At 37.9% G+C, this 23879-nt stretch overlaps 1 protein-coding gene across 4 annotated transcripts in view; it reads left to right on the top strand.

The window, feature by feature from the left end:
* The window catches only part of Fbxl13 (F-box and leucine rich repeat protein 13), a 129644-nt gene that overhangs the window by 98309 nt on the left and 7456 nt on the right, over positions 1-23879 (top strand). For all 4 annotated transcript variants that reach the window (XM_090332924.1, XM_090332922.1, XM_090332925.1 and 1 more), the window contains 2 exons: positions 6626-6709; positions 20738-20872. In XM_090332924.1, coding sequence (XP_090189050.1) covers positions 6626-6709; positions 20738-20872 — 219 coding nt within the window. The remainder of the gene's footprint in view (positions 1-6625; positions 6710-20737; positions 20873-23879) is intronic.

Below are 23879 nucleotides of genomic sequence, written 5' to 3'. Positions count from 1 at the left end.
AGTGTCTACTGAAACAATGTTAAATTTCTTGACCATGCTGATGGCTTAATTCTTTCCCATCACAAACATGATTCATGATACCTATAACTGCTAAAAAATAACTTGTCAGTCTAGATATTTTCTAGGAATTATCAATGATGCCTGTTCTGTATCTTATCTCTGCTACCTTATAGCAGATGTTTCCTACTATCTACGATGTTCTAAAATAGCCTCATAGCAATAATAGCTGTTAACTGCTTTCAAATGTACTACAATAGAAAGAAGCCAGGGTGAATATTGTCACCATCTTTGCTAAATGGAATGCTCTTTTCTCTGGTGCACCTTCCAGTCCCCCCCCCCATATGCCCCCCCACTGTCTTACTCAAATGCTATTGCTCGTCTATACCTCACTTTTTGAAGCTACTGTTTGCTAATCCACCACCCAGTTCTAATGAGGTGCAACCCTCCAGTGGGCAACTCCCAGCCTGTCCTCACCTTCTTCAGAGTTTCTCAGGAGCTTCACACTGCTCACAGTGGAAATCTGAACACCTTGGTGTGAGGGACCTCACTCTTCCTAGGATCCCTGACTTCTCTCTGCAGCCTCACTTCTAGCTCACGTTCTTTTCCCCTTTGGCTCCAGCAACACTGAGCTGACCCTCCCATCTTCAGTGCTCTGCCTTCTTCTCCTTGACAAGTTATCCCATCTGTCTGAAACACCCTCTCCCTGATTCCTTATCTCTGCAAATTCTTTCTTGTCACTGATGTTCCAGCTGTGAGAAGAATTTCTGGAATTGCTGTAAATTTAGGGGCTCCTCTGTTTCTACTATGCTTTCTATATGCCTGCACCCACCCACCAGATCAGTATACTTTAGTATTTGTTCTTTCTCTGCCTCCTTCTAGCATCATACGCTTCCTTGGGGCAGAGGCTGGACAAGCTCATATTGAGGCTGCCTAAAACAAGGCCTAGTTCCTAAGAAGCACTCAAAATGTTCAATGAGTGAGTAAATCTGGCATTGTTTCCTTCCTCTCAACCAAACACTTAAGGCTTCTTCAAATTCCACATTTTCTCAGCTCTGCTTTGAGCTTGAGTGGGAGTGATTACAGCTGCATGTCTTAGTCTGATGATACTCTTGCGAGAGACCACCCATATGCATAGAACACACACAAATGAAGCCCGAGGTTCAGGGAAGAAGGATCTCTAAAACAGGAAACATAAAAAATCATTTGGGCTTTGAGAATTAGCAGTTCTACATAGTAGCTGGCCTGGGCCCTTCAAAAGTCAGTGTGTTGAATGATAAAACTAAAAGCTAAGAAGACAAAACAATCACATGCAATTCACAAACTATTTTTGGTTATGGGTATAAGAAAAAGTAATTATTGACTTTGTATTAACTATTAGGACATTACAAATACACATCTTAGGTTTCATAATGCCATAAATGTTATACTATAGACACATAATGCTATAGAATTACATAGCAGAGCATCATTATTCCTAAGAAGATGCACAGAGAATATTTAGGGGATAAAGCACCATGCAATCTGAAATCTACTTTTAAAAGATTTGGAGAAATTTCTGTACAAACATGTAAAAGTAGTTACATATGTATATATAGAAATATAAAACTATATTCATATAACTACATGAACAAAATATGTTCATATATAAGTAGTTAAGAAAATATAGTAAAATGATTATAATTGATGAGTTTTGGTAGAAAGTTTAGGTATTTTTGTAACATTCTTTGAATCTTTCTTATTGACATATATTCGTCACACAAGGGGGCTTAATTGTGATATTTTCATAATGCATGTAATGTGCTTTAATCATATTCATCCCCATTTTATTCTTTTATTGTCCCACTACCCCTTTAAAAAGTTTTTAATCGGACATTTTTTAAACCTTTATGTAAATTTGAATATTTTCAAAATAAAGAGTTGGGAGGAGGACATTTTACATTTATGTTGGTAAAACCAGAAGTAGTATGACTCAATTGTATGTGAGTACACACACACAAACACACAGAGACACAGACAAACACACCATCCCAACATTTGGTCACTCATTCATTGCTAATGTCAATCTACATTAGCTAAATGATTCCAGATGTCAAATTGGAGGGAAAATGTTCATGAATCTTTTGCTTCCAAATGTCTTGTGCGGATGTTTCTGTTCCTAGCAGCGTTCTGTCTCCCCTCCCACTCATCCCAGTGACCCTCAAATTGGATTACTTCCAAAACAACTCACACTTCCCAAGTGAAGTCTCTCTCCATGCCACTTCCTCCATCTGAAATACTGTTCCCTTGTCAAGAACACACTGGATCTTTCAGGCTTCCTTCAAATTCTTCTTCCTCTCTCAATGTCTCTTCTAAACCACCATCTCAAGACTACTGGAAGCAATCATACCTGCCATGTAGTTCTTCTCATTATCCTCAGTATGTACAAGCCTAGACAGGGAAAGTTCTGTCCATCTCTGTTGCATATGGCAATGTTCGTTTTTTCTTAGAATAATGTCCCAAGGTTCTTGTGGACTTGGTCCCTGATTTCTTTTGAACCTGTGTCTTGACACTCTCCTGAAATGAACCTGATAGTGGCTTAGGAATTTTTGGCTATGTCTTCCTCCATTTATTGGGCTACAGAGGAGAATTTGGTTCCTAGGATGACTGGAGTGTCGAATTCTCCCACAACCTGAAGTGATGATGATGTCACTAGTTCCCATACCAAGTCATTTCCCCCTGTTTTGCCTTGTTATGAGATTTAGCCACTTTAGGAAAATAAACCTCTCTTCTACAAAGAACTTTGTAAGTTTGGCTGGCTTCTGGAGACCAGGGAGAACCCACATTGCAATGATGCTTCAGTTTTCTTGGAAGTGGACACCAGCTTGCATTTCTCCACAGAGCCCAGTCAATCCGTCCTGCTGTCTCCCCTTGCCTCCTTCTTTTTGTGCTATCTTTCTGGTCTGTCCTTTTTATCTTTTACAGAGGTAAAAGTTTAGCATTAGGCACCAGCCTCTTAAGATGTTCATCCCAAGGTATTAAATAAAACAAGCAATGAACTTACAAGCCTCAGCATGTCCTCTTTAGGAGGAATTTTATGGCCAATAGTTCAGGTAATTTTAAAAAATTCAATATACAGTATCTTACTTTGATCTGATATATTATATATATATGTTTATTCATTTATTTAAAATAGGATAGGGAAGGGGAAAACAAAATGAGGGGAGGGGGAAGGGAAATGGGGACAAAAACATGAGAAGGAGTAGCAATGATTATTAAGTAATGCACTTTCTATCTGGAGGATATAATGTAACCCTTCTCTTACAATAAAAAATTAAAAACTTAAAAATTAAAAATTATCATTCACACCTTGTAAGACAAATACTCATTTCAAGCATGCAATTGGTGTTTCAAGATATATTCAGAGTTGTGTAACCATAACCAGAAACCAATTTCAGAACATTTTTATATCTTTTCATTAGCAGACACACATATCTCTATCCTTCTCTAGGCCAGTTCTGGACAACCACATATTATTTTTTATTTCTGTGTATTTGCCCATCCATTATATATTAATGAAATCATACAATATGTAGGTTTTAGATTCTAGCTTTTTTTTTTTTTTGTGGGTCATGGGGCTTGAACTCGGGTTAGGCATTGTCCCTGAGTTCTTCAGCTCAAAGCTACTGCCCTTCACTTGAACCAAACCCAACTTCTCATTTTCTAGAGGTTGATTGGAGATAAGAGTCTCAGGTCCTTTTATGCCCGGGCTGGCTTTGAACCTTGATCCTCAGATCTCAGCCTCCTGAGTAGCTAGGATTACAGGTGTGAGCCACTGCGCCTGGCTGATTCTGGCTTTTTTTTTTTTAACTTTAGGTAATGCTTTGGGGTTATTCCATACAAAAGCTTGTCTTACTATATTTTATTAGTAAATAGCATTGTATTGCATGGATAAAAGACATTTTACTTACCCCTTCATCTGTTGCTAGACATTTGGGTGTTAAGAATATTCATGTAAAAATTTTGTGTGGACATGTTTCAACTTGTCTTGAGTTAGACATCTAATTTCTGGGTTATCTAATAACAGTACCTTTGTGGAGTTTTTTTGGAGGGTGTAGTACTGGAGTTTTAACTCACAGCTTCTCACTTTCTCTATAGGTACTCTACCACTTAAGCCACATGACCAGCCCCTTTTTTCTGGTGTGTGATGGGGAGTGGGGCGGAGGCTGTCCTAGGGCTTGAATTCAGGTCCTGATTGCTATCCCTGAGCTTTTTTGCTCAAGGCTAGCACTCCACCACTTGAACTCCAGCTCCATTTCTAGCTTTTTTTTGGAAAAGTTTATTGGAAATAAGAGTCTCGTGGACTTTCCTGCCTGGGATGGCCTTGAACTGTAAATCTCATGCTAGGCGAGCACTCTACCACTAGGCCAAACTCCTGGGCCATTTCTTATTACTATTATCAGAATAGCTGAGGTGAAATACACATACCACCACACCGCCTATTTTGTTGAGATGGAGCCTTATGAATGTTTTGCCTGGCCTGACTTGTCCTGGAACTAAGATCCTTCTGATTCAGCCTTTCAGATAGCTGGATAACAGGTGCATGCCACTTTGCTCATCTATTTGTTGAGATGAGGGTTTTGGGGAGGGCAGTCTTTTTGCCTGGACTGGCCTTGAGTCGTAATCAATATCTGCCTCCCAAAAAAGCATACAAGCATTAGCCACTGGCTCCCCGTTCATGTTTCCTTGTTGAGAAGCTGTTGTACTATTTTCCATGGTTGCTGGCACTCTGGATTTCTATCATCACTTTCCATAGTTGCTACTAGCACTGTATAAGGATGCATTTGTCCACGTCTTCATCAAGCCTTTTTAATGTCTAGCTTTTTAATTCTTGTCATCCTCACAGATGAATTATGGCATCTCACTATGTATTTATCTAACAGCTTACGATACTGAGCAATTTAATTTTGTACTTTTATCTTTTAATTAGTGAACAATGGCATTGCTTAAGTATACATTCTATTTTAGTTTAGTTTTGTTTTGTTTTGTTTTGCCAGTCCTGGGCTTGAGCTCAGGGTCTGAACACTGTCCTTGGACTTTCTCAAGGCTAGAGCTCTACCATTTGAGCCCCAGCATCATTTCTGGCTTTTTTCTATGTACATGAGGAATTGAACCCAGGTCTTTGTGCATGGTAGGCAAGCACTTTACCACTAGGCCAAACTCCCAGCCCCTCTATTTTAGTTTTTAGGTTGTTTTAATAAAGCAGTCAAGAGCATCTAGACTGATACATGTCATATTTAGAAGGGTATTTTGCTTGCAGCCAATCTTAAGAAACCTCTAGTCAACACAAATCTACATGTACACTTAAGAGACTATTTATAGGGCAGTTTCTCATAAAATAATAAATCACATCTTATCAAATATAGAACAAAGTGATGAACTTTGTATATACTGATATTTTTGTTCAGACAAATTGGTTCTAAACTCTTTCAATTCTTCTAACATGAATAAAGTTTCATCCAACATCTGGAGTGCAGACCACATGCAATGGCTCCACAGGGCCTGACTCTTCTTTGGAAACAAGGCAGAAAACAATGTGTTCCTAGCAAAAGACCCATAATCACAATAACATTAAGAAATCAACAGAAAACTTTATTTTGAAGCAATACATAGACCCTTTAAATAAAATTAGAAATATGGTATAAACAGTAGTTAAAATCAAGCATGCTTTTCTTGTCTGGACTTTTCTCTTTTTTCTTTAAATGAAAGGACCTAATCTGTACATCAGGTAAAAACAGGATCTAATATTTGCATGAATCATTTTCAATTAGATCCCAAATGCTGTATTTAAGATCAATGAAGGGCCTAGTGGTGTTGTGTGTGCCTAGCCCTGAGTTCGATTCCTCAGTACCACATACACAGAAAAAGCTGAAAATGGTGCTGTAGCTCAACTGGTAGAGCACTAGCCTTGAGAATGCTAAAGGACAGAGCCTAGGTCTTGAATTCAAGCCCCAGGACTGGAAAAAAATCAATGAAATGTAATGAAAAGTAAAATATAAAAAGATGAATACAAGTTGAGGGTAAGTGGTTTGTGTCTATAATTCCAGTACTCAAAAGAGGCTGAGGGATGATGGTTAACTAAAAGTCAGACTAAGCTATATATTTATATATATATATATGTAGATAGATAGATAGATATAGATAGATAGATAGAGAGAGAGAGAGATAGATAGATATATTCCCCTTTACCTCAAAATATTAAGAAATAAAATAATTAGATATTTAGATTAGGAATAAGACCATATTGACAAATGCATGTGCTAGCCACATAGAGTGTATTCGATGTATGGGTGATTTAGCCAGCATTTATTAGGAGACAGCAACATAACTTGAGGAGTTATTTTGCTCTTGGGTTCTTTAACACTTTTTGTAAACCATTTGAGACAATAGGAAAAATTTACTTAATGATTTTTTTTCTAACCAACATGATTTAGTCTCTGTTAAATATCAAAAAGTTATAAAATAGAATTTATATTTTTTAGTTTGCATAAGTGGTTGTCTTTTTTTATGCTGTTAGTTTGCATACAGAAGTGAATGGAAATGTACCGCCTGTGCTAAATTATTCATGAGATGTTCTTTACATTTCTAGGGTTTGTCAATACTTTCTAAACATAAAAAACTGAAGGAACTTACTATATCAGAGTGTTATAAAATCACTGATGTGGGAATTCAGGTAAGATAATTAAAATCTCCAATTAAAGAATTATGATTTAAAAATTAAGCACAAATCAAATATACTTTGTAAGTCACACTAGACAAAAGTGGATGAGAAATTTAATATGTATGGGTGGGGACTAAGCTACAGTGAACTCTGGGTTCTTAGCCAAGTCTCCGGTACTTGAAATGACAAAGAAGATTCCCTTCCCTACTCTTCCCTGCATTCTCCCACCTCTTCTCATGATTCCCCATGTAAGACTCACATGTAGAATGATGACTTGCCAGATGATAAAATCATAGTGTAGATATAGCAGGATTCTGGGGATGCTGGAGCTACTCTGGAGCTGAGATCTAAGGGTTGAGGTTCAAAGCCAGCCCAAACAAAAAAGTCCATGAGTCTCTCATCTCCAATGAACAAAAACAATGAAAAGCTATAAGTGGAGCTATGGCTCGAGTGGTATAGTTCAATGCTGAAGAAGCCAAGGGAGAGTGTGAGCCCCCGAGTTCAAACCCCTGATTTTTGCTGGTTATTTTGGAGATAGAGGTTTGCGGGCTTTTCTGCTGGAGCCTGCTCTGAATCCAGTCCTCCAGATGTCAGCCTCCTTAAGTATCTAGGATTACAGATGTGAGTCACTGGCACCCAGCTTCAAGTTGTTTTTTGTTATATCTCAACAGTATCACAACAATATAATAATACGTAAGAGGAAAGTGTGACACAATTAGGAACTATTCTTTAAAAGGTATGGTAAGTAATATGAACCCCCCTTCCCTAGTTCTAGTGTGAGCACTAAGGTGCTAACAGGACTCAATGGAATCTACCTACTACTATAAAGAGTTAAAACTAAAGCTATTCTGCTTCAAACCCCCTAGAAAAAATTAGGAGCATTTATGTTGGACAAGATTATAACTCTATAATAAAAAGAATGAGAAAAAAACCTCACTTTTCCATCCAAAAAAAAGAATGATATACATTTAGATGGATGTAACCTATTAAGAGACAAATCAAAAGATTCTTCCAGGGTAAACTATGATTTATCTACTGTAATTCAGAGCTAAACATGCATTTACACAAAGCTTTATCCAAAGAAAAAAAAGCTGGGTTCTAGCTGAGTTTTAGATGCCTCTTTATATTCGGTGAAAGCATTTATGCATGTTTTAACTATATGGTTGTACAGCTGAGTTCTGGCATATCTCGAACTATGAGCCTCCTTTCTTGGCTTGGCTCTTTTGCTCATAACTGGCATTCTACCACCTGAAGCACATCTCCACTTCTGGATCTTTGCTGATTAATAAAAGATAAGAATGTCTCTTGGATTGGTCTCCCTGGGCAGGCTTTGAAACCACAATCCTCAGATTGCTCTCTGGAGTAGCTAGGATTAAAGACGTGTACCACTGGAACCCTGCTCTAGCACATCTTTTATTTTTTTACCTTTAAACTTAAAAATCTCTGTGTTTATTTTCAATGATAGAAGAAATATTTTAAGAAGGATATAGAGGGATCCATTGGATTAAAATACTGTATTTGCCCTGAAAAAATAAATGAAGGACAGTAAGGTCAGGATCTGAATACAGGTCCAGAAAGGACCTTTCTGGGGTGTGAGTACTAGTGGGATTAGAGAGGAAAAATGGAGAAGGTAAAAGATGGCAAATAGGATAAAAACACTTCATGTGCATGTGTGAAAATGGAATGGTGAAGCCCGTGGTGTAGAAGTGGAATGGAGAAGGGATGAGGGAGAGTGACATAGGAGGAGAGTCTGATCAAGGTATACATATATAGACATATCAGGAGTCCTGTTAGACAACTAACAGAATAAAAATGAATTTTTAAAAACCGGAAATAGTTAATTGTTACTTGCACAAGATCATGTTCCTGAAAAAGAAAATTTTCTTTCTCATTAGCTCTAATCCAAAAGGATTAGACAAAAATGTTTCCTCCTCCCTGCTTCTTTTTTTAAAAGTGTGTGTGTGTGTGTTGGCTTTATTTCTTCCAAGCCCCACACTTTTTGGTATGAGGTGATTTTTTTTTTCTCCTTGCCTCTTCCAGTTCAATTAAGCTCCAGAAGGGAGAAAAAAGTAGGGCGGAGAGAGTGATCTTTCTGCCAATTTCACAATTCCTTATCTGGATTTACAAAAGAGAGCAGAAGGGAGCAAAATATGGTGGCTAAACTGAAATGTTTAGATTATCTACAATTAATCAGTAGTTCTCTCTCAATTTTATAAGAGGTAGCCATAGGAGAGAGTTGCCTTTTGGCATAAGACATTGAAAGTTTATCATACATTTAATGCATTTAATGGGAAAAGTTCCTCCTCCCCTCACTGGGTTTTTGCAATAGTAATAAAGACAATAATAAAAAATTACCTCATTGTAGGGTTTTACTGGAATACACACGTGGATTGTGTGTCTGGAGCCTCAGATGCATTGACTGTTAGAATCTGGCTTTAATTACTTTCTTCTGTTTTTTTTCCATATATTTTTATTGTAATTAATAGAATGGTTACATTGTATTTGCCAGATAGAAGGTGCATTACTTCACATACATTGATACCCTTTCTCATGTCTTGGTCCCCATTTCCCTCCCCCCAACCCTCACCCCTCATCTTATCACCCCATTTGTTAGGAAATGGAAAGACTTAGAAAAAATCATATTAAGTGAAGTAAGCCAGACTCAAAGGAACATAGGCTCAATGGTTTCCCTCATTTGTCATAACCAGTAGAAACCTTGGGTTCTCCTAGCAGAGATTTGCAATAGAGCAAAACCTAGATACATAAGGCCATATAATATGACGCTAAATGAAAGGACCTCTAGGATATAGAAACAAAAGCCATATAATGAGTGATTGTTGTCCTTAATGTACTATGTTATCTCTTATCTCTTTTGCTGCCCCTTGGGTGTATCATATTGTTACAGTACCTCACTTTGTTAGCTGATATATTGGATATATTTGTATTTGGTTATTTCTTCTGTTTTTATTCCTATTTTCCAAAAATATTAGATGTTCAGTGATTATTTTAAATGAAAATTACTTGGTACTCTTTAAATCACTTTGGAAGAGATGCTTGATAGAGCAGCAATGGGGGCATTTCTTAAGAAACATTTTCTTGAGAATTTAAACAACTTAATTAAATAAGGAAGTGTATAGTCTGGCAAAAGAATGAATTTAGATAGGAGATACATTGACAGGGTTTTTTTTCATTTATTTATCTCTTCTTTCATATATTTTTATTGTAATTAATAGAAGGGTTACATTATATTCACCATATAGAAGGTGCATTACTTCACATACATTGATACCCTTTCTCATGCTTTGGTCCCCATTTCCCTCCCCCACACCCCTGCCCCTCATCTGGTTTTCCCCCCTTCCCTATCCTATTTCAAATAACCTGATAACATATATACAATATATCAGATAACAAGGTGAACTACTGTAACAATATGAGATAACCAAGGGATAGCAAAAGAGATGAGAGATAACATAGTACATTAAGGACAACAATCACTCATTGTATGGCTTTTGCTTCTATATTCTGGAGTTAACAGATTTTTTTTGTCTTAAATTGTACATTAAAAACAACAACCACAGGCTGGGAGTTTTGCCTAGTGGTTAAAGTGCTTGCCTAGCATGCACGAAGGCCCGGGTTCAATTCCTTGGTACCACATACCTAGAAAAAAGCCGGAAGTGGTGCTGAGGCTCAAGTGGCAGAGCTCTAACCTTGAGAAAGCCCAAGGACAGTGCTCAGGCCCTAAGCTCAAGGCCAGGACTGGCAAAAAAAAAAAAAAAAAACCAACAACAACCACAAAGATAAACCTCTTGTAGGATTACTTTTTATTTTTATACTCAATCTAACATGCATTTCAGTTCTCATTTTTGAGAATGAAATATGCTATAATGATATCACCATATTTATTATCCATGCATAAAATATTGGGTTTTTTTTGCAGATGATCTGTGAGTGAAAGTCTTGCAGTTAAAACTTTCTGATTATTTGGGTGCTAGTAGGTTGTACTAGCTGACTTAGAAAGGGTCTTAGCAGGGGAAAATCAGGTTGCATTATAAAAGTGACACATGGGTATATGCAACAATAAATGTGCATGTGAAATAAATGTAAACCTGTGTATGCAAGTTAAATGTGATAGGCAAACACACAATGATATGTCTAGTATATGTGTATAAATGAAATATATTCACATTGTAATATATCACACATAAACATTACATGTTATTTTACATACATGCATGTATGTATACACATGCATTGCATAGATCAATATGTATATATTTTAAAACACAAATTGTGTGTGGAGATGCTAGAAATAGAGACTAAAACTATTAAATGATAACCAGTATTCAAAACAAATAACAGTAATTTGTGAACAAAGTTGTTTTGTTTATACTTATATTTTAAAAACAGATTATCCAGTTCAATGACAAGGTTCCTTTTTGTTTTCAGTCCTGGGGCTTGAACTCAGGACCTGAGCACCATCCTTAAGATTGCTCAAGGCTAGAGCTCTACCACTTGAGCCTAGCAATTGAACCCAAGGCGTGGTGCATGCTAGGCAAGCACTCTACCACTAAGCCAAACTCCCAGCCTGACGAGGTCCTTGAGTATACAGATAGGTCTCTTAGACAAAAGTAATACTCAGTTTAGAGAGTGGGGGCCTAGCTTTCAGAAGTAATTTTATAGTTTAGCTTATTTATTTATTTATTGCCAGTCTGGAGGCTTAAACTCAGGGCCTAAGCACTGCCCTTGGGCTTTCCTCAAGACTAGCACTCTGCCACTTGAACTACAACAGTACTACCACTTCTGGCTTTTGGTATGTATGTGGTATGGAGGAATAGACACCAGGTCTAGGCAAGCACTCTACCACTAGGGCCAAACTCCCAGCCCCTATAGTTCAGCTTTTATACTGATTCTGTCTCCTACTCAAACTCATGAAATTACATAATCCACCCAGCCTCTCAATAGTCCATTCCTCACGGAGTAACTACACCGGGGATGCAGATAGAAACTAGCACCACAGAGCAAGAGCCAGCTTTACCTTTTGGTAAAGCTTTTCTGTGAACGGCAATACTGTCCATCCCAATTCAACTTTGCTATTATGGTATGAAGTGGCTGTAGGCAACACATGAGTGATTGCCACTCTTATTAGAGTGGCAGTGCTCTAATGAAACTCTACTTATGGACAATAAAATTTGAATTTCAGATTTCTTTGATTCTTTGAACCATTTTAAAATATGAAAACTATCTTTAACATGTGGGTCATACAAAAATAATCAGCAGACAAAATTTGCCCCACAGGCTGTAGTTTGCCAACATCTGCTGCAGAGTTAGAACATTCCAATTTTGGCAGAACCAAATTGTGTTTCTCTGGGCTTTAGATTCCTTACTTGTAAGAAAAAGGAAACTAATATAAAAATAGTCTTCATGTGAGTATTAAATGATCTAAGACATCTAAGTAGCCTGGTCTGTGACTCAGAGTGTGCAGTGAGTATTGCGTATGACCATTGCTTGTTCTGTCTTTAGAAACAGGCTAAAATATATTAATAAATTAAAAAAATAAACATTGTCAAAGAACCAACATTTGATTGGTTAATTTCAGTATTCTTTTGTATTCTTTTCTGATTTCTATTCTGTATTTTTAGTTTTCTTCTTTTTAGTTTGAACTTAACTAGTGCTTTTTATTTCCAGTTTTTTTAGAATGGAAGTTTGAATTACTGGTTTTAGACCATTGTTTTTGTCTGATACATTCATTCATCCTGTGCTATAAATTTCGGCTTGTTCTTCTTTCCTTTAATCCTGAATTATGTTTAAGCTTCTTGTCCATTCTCTCTGATTATAACCTTTTGCTTCTCTTTATTTGACCTTTAGTTTAACAGATCTCACTCAACTTACAGAGATAGATAGGAGGGCTGAAGAAATGAAACTGGAAGAGCAGCCATGTGGGGACATAATGTGAAGTGCATCATAATCCAGAGATCAGCAGAACGTGATCCATTGCAACCTGATCTAGGATTGTTCAGGATGCCAAGTGGTTCTACAGATGAGAGACCACTTTAGAGCAGTCTTTAGGAATGGGAGGTGGGATTCAGAGTTCACCTTGGATATTCATTTCAGAAAATGGGAAAAGAACTAGCATGGAGCATCAGAGCTACTCAGGTTGGGAGGGTCCACCTCATTAGCATTCTTCTTCCCCCAAAATGGCTCAGAGCAATCCTATTTGGGATGTTTCTCTGAAGCACAAAAAGGATTGACTGCATGGGCCCTGACAGTAAAAACTGGATTGCTTACTGTGATGTTATTCTGATCTTAAATTCTTTGAACCACTGAACTTTTCAACTTGTTATAAAATGTTGCTTATGTAAGATTCTTACCAATCATTTTTAACAGATGATAAAGTCTACCAAAATTGATTTCAGGAAATGTTGACACATACTGGTTTGTAATGCCAAAAACAGATTAGACATTGGCTTCACACAGCAACAATTTTTAAAAAATCAATATTGATTTCTGTTTAGTTTCTAAGATTAAGTCATTCAGGAATTATTAGAGCACAATATTTCAATAACTCTACTTCTCCTCCTGGAATAGTTATGTTCATGACTTGCAGGGGACACGACAGAAGATTCCTTCCAACATGGCCTTAAGCATTAACCTTTGGCTGCAGCTGATGCTCTGAACTCAATTGGATGAGAACAGAGGGCTTTCAAATAGTTGACCCTTTTAATTCTTTCCCATACTGCTAAGGAAAGTATTGTCATCTTGTAGTGCAGGTTCATTATTAGGAAGTAATGGGCTAAAATAATTGACTAAAAGATAATGTCAATTATCCTAGATGGTCCCAGTCTTTGAAATGTTTTCCAGGATCCATGGAACAAAGTAATAATTAAACTGGTAGAATTAAAGGACTGGCTATCTGGTACTTTACTGAAAAAGAAACCCCCACAAATCCTGTAACAATTAGGTGTGTAGTAACAGAAATCCAGGGAATTATGGATATCCATGCCCAGAATTGTTCTCCTGAACTTTATAGAAGAACCAATACACCCAGAGACCCCAGTGCACCTGAGAAGAAATGGAAGTCACCAATAACCTCCTGCCAAGATATCGGGGCATTCATTTTCTTAGCAAGTCATGAACAAATGAAATAAACTATTTTCTGTTGCTATTGACACAAATGTGTTTCCCACTACAAGAGTTAGAAACTTGCAAAATATGTTTTGATATTAAAAATTAGAAACTTGCTAGACTTCAGAGAATGTGGGATTTGACAGCTTGTCAGATTCCCATAGTCTGTAAGATTCCCATGGCTTCTAGACTCATGGGTACCATGTTTTCTTAGCTAAGAAAACAGCAGAAGCTGGGAGCTCCCCACACAAATCTGGCACCTTGCCCATCCCCAAAGGGGAGAATCACTCTCAGACAATTGAAGTTCTGCTGGACTTGCTAAAGCATCATGCACATCTGTTTTTTTTCATGTTGACTATCCACAGAAAAGAACTGCATGAGAAAGGAAGAGAATCCTTAGGAGGCCTCTCCCACCCCTTCTGCTATCCCTGAGACATTAGTTTATTCTATGCAAGACAAAACTTGCCAAAAGTTAAGCAAAACTTGTCAGATTGTCTGCAGGCAAAAAATAAGAAGGCAGGGAAAATAAACATCAGATTTCTTCTTTACAACTAATAGCATTGCTGTAAACCCAAGTGGTCAATCTGTTTTTTGGCTTTTTTGGTTTTCTCATTGTGACTAGGCTGACATAAACTGAGTGTGTGTGGTAGGTTTCAGAGGACTTGCAGTTATCTGTTAGGATTTCTAATAATCTCATCTATCAATTCCAATTAATTGTTCACTCTTTCCTCATCTTCAAGACCACATTACCTTGAAAGCATTGCTCCCAGGTTTTAAAATGATAGACAGGATTGCTCCATGATCCTTCTGGGTCATTATTGCCAGACAAAAGCCAGCAGCTTTTGGAGAATATACATGTTTCCACCTTCCAATAAGTTCATGAGATAGGTAGAATTGTTTGTCTTCTCTTAGACATAAAGAAGCACAAAGCTAAATGATACACCCAGACATAACTTCAGATTCTAAACTCTGTGATTCTCTATCAGGGTGATAACTTCTCCTTATCTCTTATTTTATATATCCCTAAAAGAGAGATCAAAGTAGTACTAGTAGATGGTTCATGGATGTATTGTTTCTTAGAAATCCAAGAGTAAGAATTCTGAGTTACCATTTTCTTACAGAAAGCATAAAGTGAATGGCTAGGTAGCCATGTAAACAGAAACCATCAACTAACTCTTTTTATGTTTAACACTTCTCTGCCTTTCTTCTTCTGTCTTCCAGGTAGTGAAAAGACTATCCATTTTTCTTTTGCTTATCTTAGAGAAACAGACAAGGAATAATTATATACTTGACTGACCTTTATTCAAATATGGCTCATTTTTTTATTGTAAGGATGGAATCTAAACCTCTTAAGCTATTTTAGATTTTTTTCAATGAACTTGAATCCCAAATATAATTTCAAAATATGTTGGTTTGGTTATGTTCTGGTCATTCCTTTTAGTTTTCCCAATATGCCTTCTCTATCACTGCATCTCCTCTGTTCTTTTATCATTCCCCTTACTACCTCTTTTTATGTATCTGTCACCTTTTATATTTTAAAAATAATCCCTAGCTAAAGCACTGGTGGCTCATGCCTGTAATCCTAGCCAGGTAGCTGAGATCTGAGTATCATGGTTCAAAACTAGCCAGTAATTCATCATTATCATCTGACAACCAAAGGTGTCTGTTGTTGGGTAGGTGTCTTCAGAGGCAGCATTTACTCTGGCAAGTGGCCAGTGAGAAAGACTGTTTGGGTGTGACAAGAATATGTCAAATTCTTTTGTTTAAATTGTATTTCATTGTTGGGGTAATGTAAAGAGGGGTTACAGGTAGTGGATAAATTACTTCTTGAACATTGATATCCCTTTCAGTAGGTTTTTCCCCCTTTTCTTCCCCCACCCCTCCCAATCATCATTTTTCCCTTTCCCATCCCTACTTCAAATAAACAAATAAACATATATACAATATATCAGGTACCACATTTGGCTACAGTAACAATATGAGATAAACCATAGCGGGAAAGAGAATAGAAATAACTTCACATAGTACATTAAGAACAACAATCACTAAGCTAAACTTTTTGTTTCATATCCTAGAATTCATTACACTTAGTCTCATCCTATATGGCCATGTGTACATAGCATTTGACCTATTGTGATCCTCTGCTAAGAGACATGTAAAATGTCAGAATTCTTAAAACTTTGCTTTAGGTTGGTTTTTAATCTCATACGCTTTGTTTTAATATGTTTATAAAGTTCATGAGATTAAAAACCAACCCAAAGAAGTTGTAGATCTACATACTTTATAAAATAGATTAACAGATACCTACTGAATATGTCTGTTCAAAATGTTTTTACTATGGGATTTATGATTTTTTTTGCCAGTCCTGGGCTTGAGCTCAGGGCCTGAGCACTGTCCTTGGACTTTCTCAAGGCTAGAGCTCTACCACTTGAGCCTCAGCACCACTTCCAGCTTTTTTCTATGTATGTGGTACCGAGGAATCGAACCCGGGTCTTCATGCCAGCTAGGCAAGCACTTTAATCACTAGGCCAAACTTCCGGCCCCGATTTATGATTTTTTTAATACGTGACTGTCAGAGCTATAGAGGAACTGATTACCAAAAATAGTATTAGCTGTTATTTACTAACTGCCTACTATGTGCCAGGTACTAACTGCTTTATTCACTCGATCCTCACAAACAACTCTGTGAAATCTGTACCATCTTAAGGTATGCTAGTCCCAGATTGTAGAGAATACTATGACATAGAGATGTTGGATAATTTATCTGGAAATGAAAAACTTCTGGTGGCAGACCTTGAACTCAGGACCACATCCTCCAAGATCCTGCTCACAAATGACAGAATACACTTCCTCTGACAGTTACAGAAGACTGCAAGGCCTGGACTCTGTGCCCTGAGGACCAACTGCTAAGCAGCGCTTCCCTCTCCCTTTGGATACCCATCTCAAAGTAATCTTCAGGCCAGAGACTGGGGCTGGAGACAAATTAAGACATGGATTCTGCCCTCAGAAAGCTAATACAAGGGCCGGGAATTTGACCTAGTGGTAGAGTGCTTGCCTGGCATGCACAAAGACCCAGATTCGATTCCTAAGTACCACATACGTAGACAAAAGCCAGAAGTGGTGCTAAGGCTCAAGTGGTAGAGCTCTAACCTTGAGAAAGTTCAAGGACAGTGCTCAGGCGCTGAGCTCAAGCCCAGGACTGGCAAAAAAAAAAAGCTAATGCATGAGACAAATATAACACAAGTAGAATGTGAAAAAGAGAAAATGATAGAGAGCAATGGGGGGTTTGCAAGATATTTCTGCTGTATGTACGGAAGACTTATAATCCACATTTGAGCTGATTTAAAGCCCAAACTTACAAATCACCATAGCATTCTAAAAAAATTTATTATGAGTATATTTGGGAATATTTTTCCATGGGCTTTGATGTCTCTCCTTTTCCCTTTGAGAATTCTTTTCATGTTGAAACACCGGGTGCATCTCAGACTGGGTTGGACTTTAGTAAGGCTTGCTCAGCCTGGAAGGCTTCTGGGCAGGGGAGTGAAAATGGAGATGTTGTCAACAAGGACCTGGCCCTCAGACTTTCCACAGTTTGACTTTGGTGCTCAGACCATGATCTCTCCAACCTGCTCTGATGCCCGATGGGAGCAAGGCCAACTTTGGTAGCATGTGTTTTTATAGCTCATGGACATAAGAAACTAGAATTTTGTACTTCATTTTTAAGTGAAAATTGTGGCATACATTGTTAGTCTTTGAGGCAACCCCCAATAGTCTTCCTTAGAGAAATTGATTCTTGAGGGAGCAATATTTTTCCAGAAGTATCAAAAAACAAAAGAAGTTAAAACAACTTTGGCTCAATGAGGCAGAGTGAAGAGATGCTGTCATGCATACAGAGAGCTTTCTCAAGACTCCGAGTGGCCACCAGTCCCGGTAGTTTAGATCAGAGCTATGTTCTTGTGGTATGAGCAAAACTTAGTTTCCTTTACAGAACCAATGTCGGAATGTAGTCACTCAATCTCCCACAGTATGATGCAGCTTGGGAGACACAGAGAAGTATTTTACTCAGTGATGTAAAATTTTTCTCTATTAACAGGGAAGTTGGCTGATTCATTGGAGGGAGCCAAATTTGATATTTATTTTTTCATTTTCTTTCTGTCTTCACTGTAAAACACTGACCTGGAAGAAGCTTAGTGAAACATTTTCCCAGAAGAGAAAAGCAGTGGCATTAATATATGATTCTGCAGTACTGAATGTAATAACCTGGCAGGCTTAGCTGCCAAATTGTTTTTTGTTTGTTTGTTTTATTTTTTGGTCATTTGTGGAGCTGACTCTGGGCCTGGGTGTTCCCCTGAGCTCAAGGCTACTGCCCTACCCCTTGAGCCACAATGCCACTTCTGATTTTCTGATGACTAATTGGAGATAAGAGTCTCTGGGACTTTAGTGCCCCAGCTGGCTTTGAACCACGATCAAAGTCTAAATATTCTTTCTTGAATTCTGTCTCCTCAAACTCTATGGGGAGTGGGGAATATGGGCCATATAAGACCTGTGAAATCATTAAGTGTATGAAGGGACACACGTGTGCTTCTAGCATGTTTCCTGTCAGCTGCCCACAGCCATTTGCCAGTAGTGATGATTTCCTATGGCCCTCAAGGATATATATATATATATATATATATATATATATATATATATATATATATATATCTCCAAATGGCCCTGGGCAGAAGAAAGATTCCCTAACACTTTAACACTTCTAGGCAAAAATAATACCCTACTCCTTGTAACAGAAGAATTCTTATAAATAAGTAAAAGAGACTCCTTAGTTTCCTGAAAGTTATCTCTACAGGAATCAGAAGCCTAGTATTTAATGAGAATTTACCATGTTCCATGTCGGGGTCTTTCGTCTCGGTCCCTCTCCATCCAGCTGGAGGGATAGGGAGAACACGCCTGGACCAGGATGAGCAGAGACAGGAGAGGGCCCATTGACCGCCTGCACCCAGCCCTCCCTTGCTGAGGACAAGCAGACGCTTCAGGAAGATCTATCAAGGCAGGAACTCTAACTCTAACCCCCCCTCAGGAGGTCCCTCCAGCTCATATCAGCTCATATCAGGTGCTGGAGACTATCAGCACCAAGGTGGGCAGGACAGGGAGGTCCACGGGTTTCTTGCGCCTTGCCTCCTGCCTTGCCTCATGCGCCTTGCATTGTTGCCCCTTGCCTCAAAGCAATAACACTTCCATGTTGCCTTGCCTCTCAACAGAAAGTTATTCACAATACCAATGATATAGCTCAAAGTTAGACATGGCGTTACCAAATAATGTGCTTGTGATCACAATCCAGGCTATCAGAGTTCCAGACCATACTTCGAGGGACTTGCTTATTGAATCTATGAGCTATTGATTCCAGCCATTCAAAAGTGGAATTGTCTGTACCACTCTGGGTTCCCTTCAGGCTGTTGATCTCCCATGACAGGGATCTATCTCTTGACATAATTATGTTGCCAGGCAAGACAGATTTTCATACAGAGTGAGTCACAAGAAGTTAAGTGAGTAAGTGCTGAATCAGTTGAAAAAGACAAGATCTGCATGAGATCAGAGGGAAAACAATCGCTGTGGGATGTTGTGGTCAGAAAAAGATGATGACGAGGTTAAATAACAAAAACCAGTTGTTTTTCTGTAAGAACAAGTTTTTATTACTTACTGTTAGAGTTATACAGTGATTTCTATAATGGTTAATACCTATTTGTCTAAAATAATACTTTGTCCAATAGAAGATCATTTAGATTGATATAGATCCTATGTTAGGGACAATATCAAGTATATGTATCATTTCATATAATCTATACAGCAACTTTTTTATATGGATGTGAATACTAGTTTACCAAATGAAAGCATGTGGCCTGCAAAAATTCAGTTACAGCTGAGGCAGAAGCTGACCTCAGGGCTCTCTACATGATGGCATAGTTCTAGTCTTATCTGCTTTGCTAATGCCTCTATTAGAAATGCTACATTTTTTATCTATTTACTAACAAGTTCTCTCTAGTTTTACTGGTGAAACAAGAGGAAATGCTTAAGAAGTGGGAGAGAAACCCACTAGTCATTTATTCAACCAGGTGTGACTAGTTCTGAGAGGAAAATGACATTTTTACATATAATTAGGTGATTTGACCTTACTGACACAATAGTGGTTCTAAAAGCTAGCACTTATAGCTATATTTAATGGTGAATTGTTACACATGGAGGTATCTAATTTAGTAATGAAACAACCTGGGTTGCTTCACGATGGATCACCTCTGGAGTGAATGAGTATGTGTATAGCTACACATCATAGAGTTTGGTGCTGCCTTGAACTGGTGATTGTTTTCAATTACTTTCATTCATCTTCATAAACTAACATATGTTTACAATTACTTATACACTTCATACTTTAGTGAATCATTTTGTTCTTCTAACACTATTGAGATGCACACTTTTATATTTATTTTTATTATTCAGTTTTTTTAAATGAAAAGTGATAATAAAGATTTAAAAAATCCTTGGATAAAGGAAAATTCCTAATGACTTAAAATTTTTAGATGAACATTCTTGGCATTTTGAAATAATTTTAGATTTGAGCCAACTTTTATTAGAAATAGTTTCAGAAAAATTATTCATATTTTTAGCAGAAATTTGAATATCACTAAGCTTTTAAACTGTTGTGTAAATAGCTTTTGCTAGAAGGAGCTTTTAGATGTGTTTTTGTTTGTTTGTTTGCTTTATTTTGTTTGTGGCAGCAAGATGGCAATTTTGTCATCAATATTTCAGGACTAAAATATATACTAAGTAAAGTGTCCTAAATAGAAGAGTTCGAAATACATGTTGTATTTGAATAAAGACTAAAGAAAAGCCATGAAAGCCCTCTGATCTTGGAATTTCTTTCAGGGATTCTGTAAAAATGCTCCATTCTTGGAACACCTGGATGTTTCTCACTGTACCCAGCTGACAGATGACATTATGAAAACAGTGGCCATTTACTGTGCTTACCTCACGTCTCTCAGCATTGCAGGCTGTCCAAAGGTATGTTACATGGACATGGCTCAGACATGGCAAAGGAAAGCCCTGCTGCAGAACCCTGACTGGGCAGCAGCCAGAGGTTTAAAATCATCAGAGAACTTGTTTTCTTTGCCATGACTGAGGGATTAGACTTTTCCGCCATCCCCAAATTGGAAATAGCTTTAGCATTTCATTTGTATCACCGTAGAATTTTTTTAAGTTTAAAATATAATTCTCACACCATATAAATAAGTATCAATGATTTATTTAATTTAGTAGTCAGAGAACCAACAAAATAAGACAGCCAGGTCACAGAGCATAGAATGAACTTGGTATGTTTAAGAACTGATGAATGAATATTGAATTATGATTTCCAAGTTAGGTCACAACCATAACCTTAGGGTTACAGTTTCTACAAGACAGAAATATAATTTATATTTTTTTCCGGACAAAGCTGTATTAACATGTGACAGCCTTCATCAACAGTTTATTAACAGTAATTCAGAATGGGCCTTAATCAATAATAAATAGTATCTGAAACAAAAGTATAACTCCATGTACACTTCCTTAGGTGAGTAAGTAAACAGTGCTCTGATTTGACATTAAAAGTTCATGCTATTATCTTTATCCTACTTCTGAGTTTTTAATAATTTTCCTGACATTTGTATATACAATGCATATTTATTATAAAATAATTTGACTCATATAAAAGCTTAAAGCAAAAGTAATACTCCACTGCCAAACACAACCCAAGCATAAGTATTTGTTAACATTTTCTTCTTTTTTTTTTTTCTGGTCATGGGACTTGAACCCTGGGTCTGGTCACTGTCCCTGAGCTCTTCAGCTCCAGGCTACCGCCCTACCCTTGAGCCACAGCACTACTTCTGGTTTTCAGGTGATTAAGAGATAAGAGTTTCACAGACTGGGCTGGCTTTGAATTGTGATTCTCAGATCAGAGCCTACTGAGTAGTTAGGATTATAGGCCGGAGCCAGTGTGCCCCGATTATTCTTATTCTTCTAGAATATTTTTCTACCCACACAATAAGTAAGGAGTGGCTACAGATGGTTTTGTATGTTGTTTTAAAAAATAGTTATTGAATGTGGTGGCGGCATACCTGTAATCCTGTTGCTTAGAAGGCAGAGGCAAGAGAATTATCTATTTGAGGCCAACCTGAGCTACAAAATTGACCCTGTCTCAAAAACAAAAACAAAAAGGGTTGGGGGGGGGGCATAACTCAAGTGGTAAACTCAAAACCCTGAGTTCAATCCTAAACAAAAAAAACAAACATTCTTTCCAAAGTACAGTATAACCTATATTTTCTTTTAACATACTATAGCATAGTTCTCTGTAAAGAAATGAAAATTTGGGGATTTGTTTTAATAGGGCAGATTTCTCTCCTGAAGCCCAACTAAGACTGAAGATGAAGTGTAAGGACTCATGTGGGTAAGAAAAACAGGAGAAGGATCAAGATCAATAAAAATTTGGAAGTTTGAAAATAGAGGAACAATTTTAACAGACTAGAAACAACAAAAATCAGCTTTGGACTTTTGGGAACCTTGGCTAGAATGGTGATCCAGACACTAATACTTTTATAGTAGAGTGGTTCCAGTAGCAGAGTGCATACTTAGCAAGTGCAAGGCTCTGAGTTCAAACCAAAAACCAGTCCCTGCCCCTAGCACGTTATGTTACTGGCTTAGGAGCTGGAAACCATTTCTAGTGAACCCTGGGCTTCTGTTCTTGTTGCCTGTCTCTAAATGATAAACTTGTTTAAGGCTAGAGGTGGAGTAACTGGCCATTCACTAATAGTAAAACCCCATCTTAGTTAATCCTAAAATGCCAGATAAATCAGATATAGTTCAAATGGGGTGGGAGACATGGTGCTGAAGCCAAGTTCAAAGGCCTTAGCTATATACCAGGCCTTGATGTCACTTTTGATGTTTATGACATTGAGTCAAAGTAGGAGTTAATGATTAGAATGCTGTAATAGTTGAGAAAAGAAAAAAGAAATCCTTAAATAATAGCAAAATATTCCTCTAATACACCCTTTAGGGATAATAAGAAGCCAAAACACACCAGGAGTTTGGAATTGCATTTCTGTCTGGCAGAGCCTAGGGGATGTGAGGCAGGTTTGTCATGTGTACTAGCTTCCAGCTTGTCGTAGCCTGGAGACACTGAAGATCCACACACAAGTGAACTGAAGCAAGTTTATCATTTAGAGACAGACAATAAGAACAGAAGCCCAGTATTCACTGAAAGCCAGTCCCCTAATGTCTTAGGAAAGCTGCCATGGTGAATGAGGTCTTAGCGTGTGCTTCACTTGATCTGTTACCTAAGGGACTCAAGGGCAAAATGGCTCAGAGCGAAAGCCCTGAAGGACATCCTGTTTCCGGGACTGTGGAGCAGAGCCGGGCTGTTCTAGCCAGGTGCTCCAGCTCAGATTGTCAGCTTCAGCCAGAGGACTGTCCTGCTGGTGAAATGGAGCTGAAGAAGAGACTGTGCCAGCTTCCACAGCCCGGCCTGGACTCAATACAACGTTTCACGGGCATTGTGCCCAAATGCTTATTATCAGCCATGTCTCCTGGAGGGATCTCTGATAACAGGCAGAGGAGAGGACAGGGCTTTTCATTTGTTGGCTTTTAGTTACTTCCATTTTACTGGTGGGGAAATCTGGAATCATGTAAGAAGAAATAAGGTACTGAGAAAAAGACAGTGTTAGTGACAATTTCAGTTCTAGAGACTTGTAGTATAAAGGAAGGAGTTAAGATAGTCGTTAAATAATCCTAGAAGGCTTATTCAAGGACAAGCCTGCCCTTCCGAATATTTTTTTTTAATTTTAATTAAGTTTCCTGAAACTTAATAAAAAAAAACTACAGGCCTGGTACTGTGGTGCTGTGCCTGTGATCCTAGTTACTCAGGAGGTAGAGAGTAGAGAGATTGCCATTCAAAGCATACTGTGGAGGCCAAGAGTTTGGCCTATTGGTAGAGTGCTTGCTGAGCATGCACAAAGACCTGGATTCAATTCCTTGGTAC

Source organism: Megascapheus bottae, chromosome 5 (assembly GCF_031878675.1).
Source record: "Megascapheus bottae isolate mThoBot1 chromosome 5, mThoBot2.hap1, whole genome shotgun sequence".
Lineage (NCBI taxonomy): Eukaryota > Metazoa > Chordata > Mammalia > Rodentia > Geomyidae > Megascapheus > Megascapheus bottae.
This window is presented reverse-complemented; position numbering and strand designations above follow the sequence as displayed.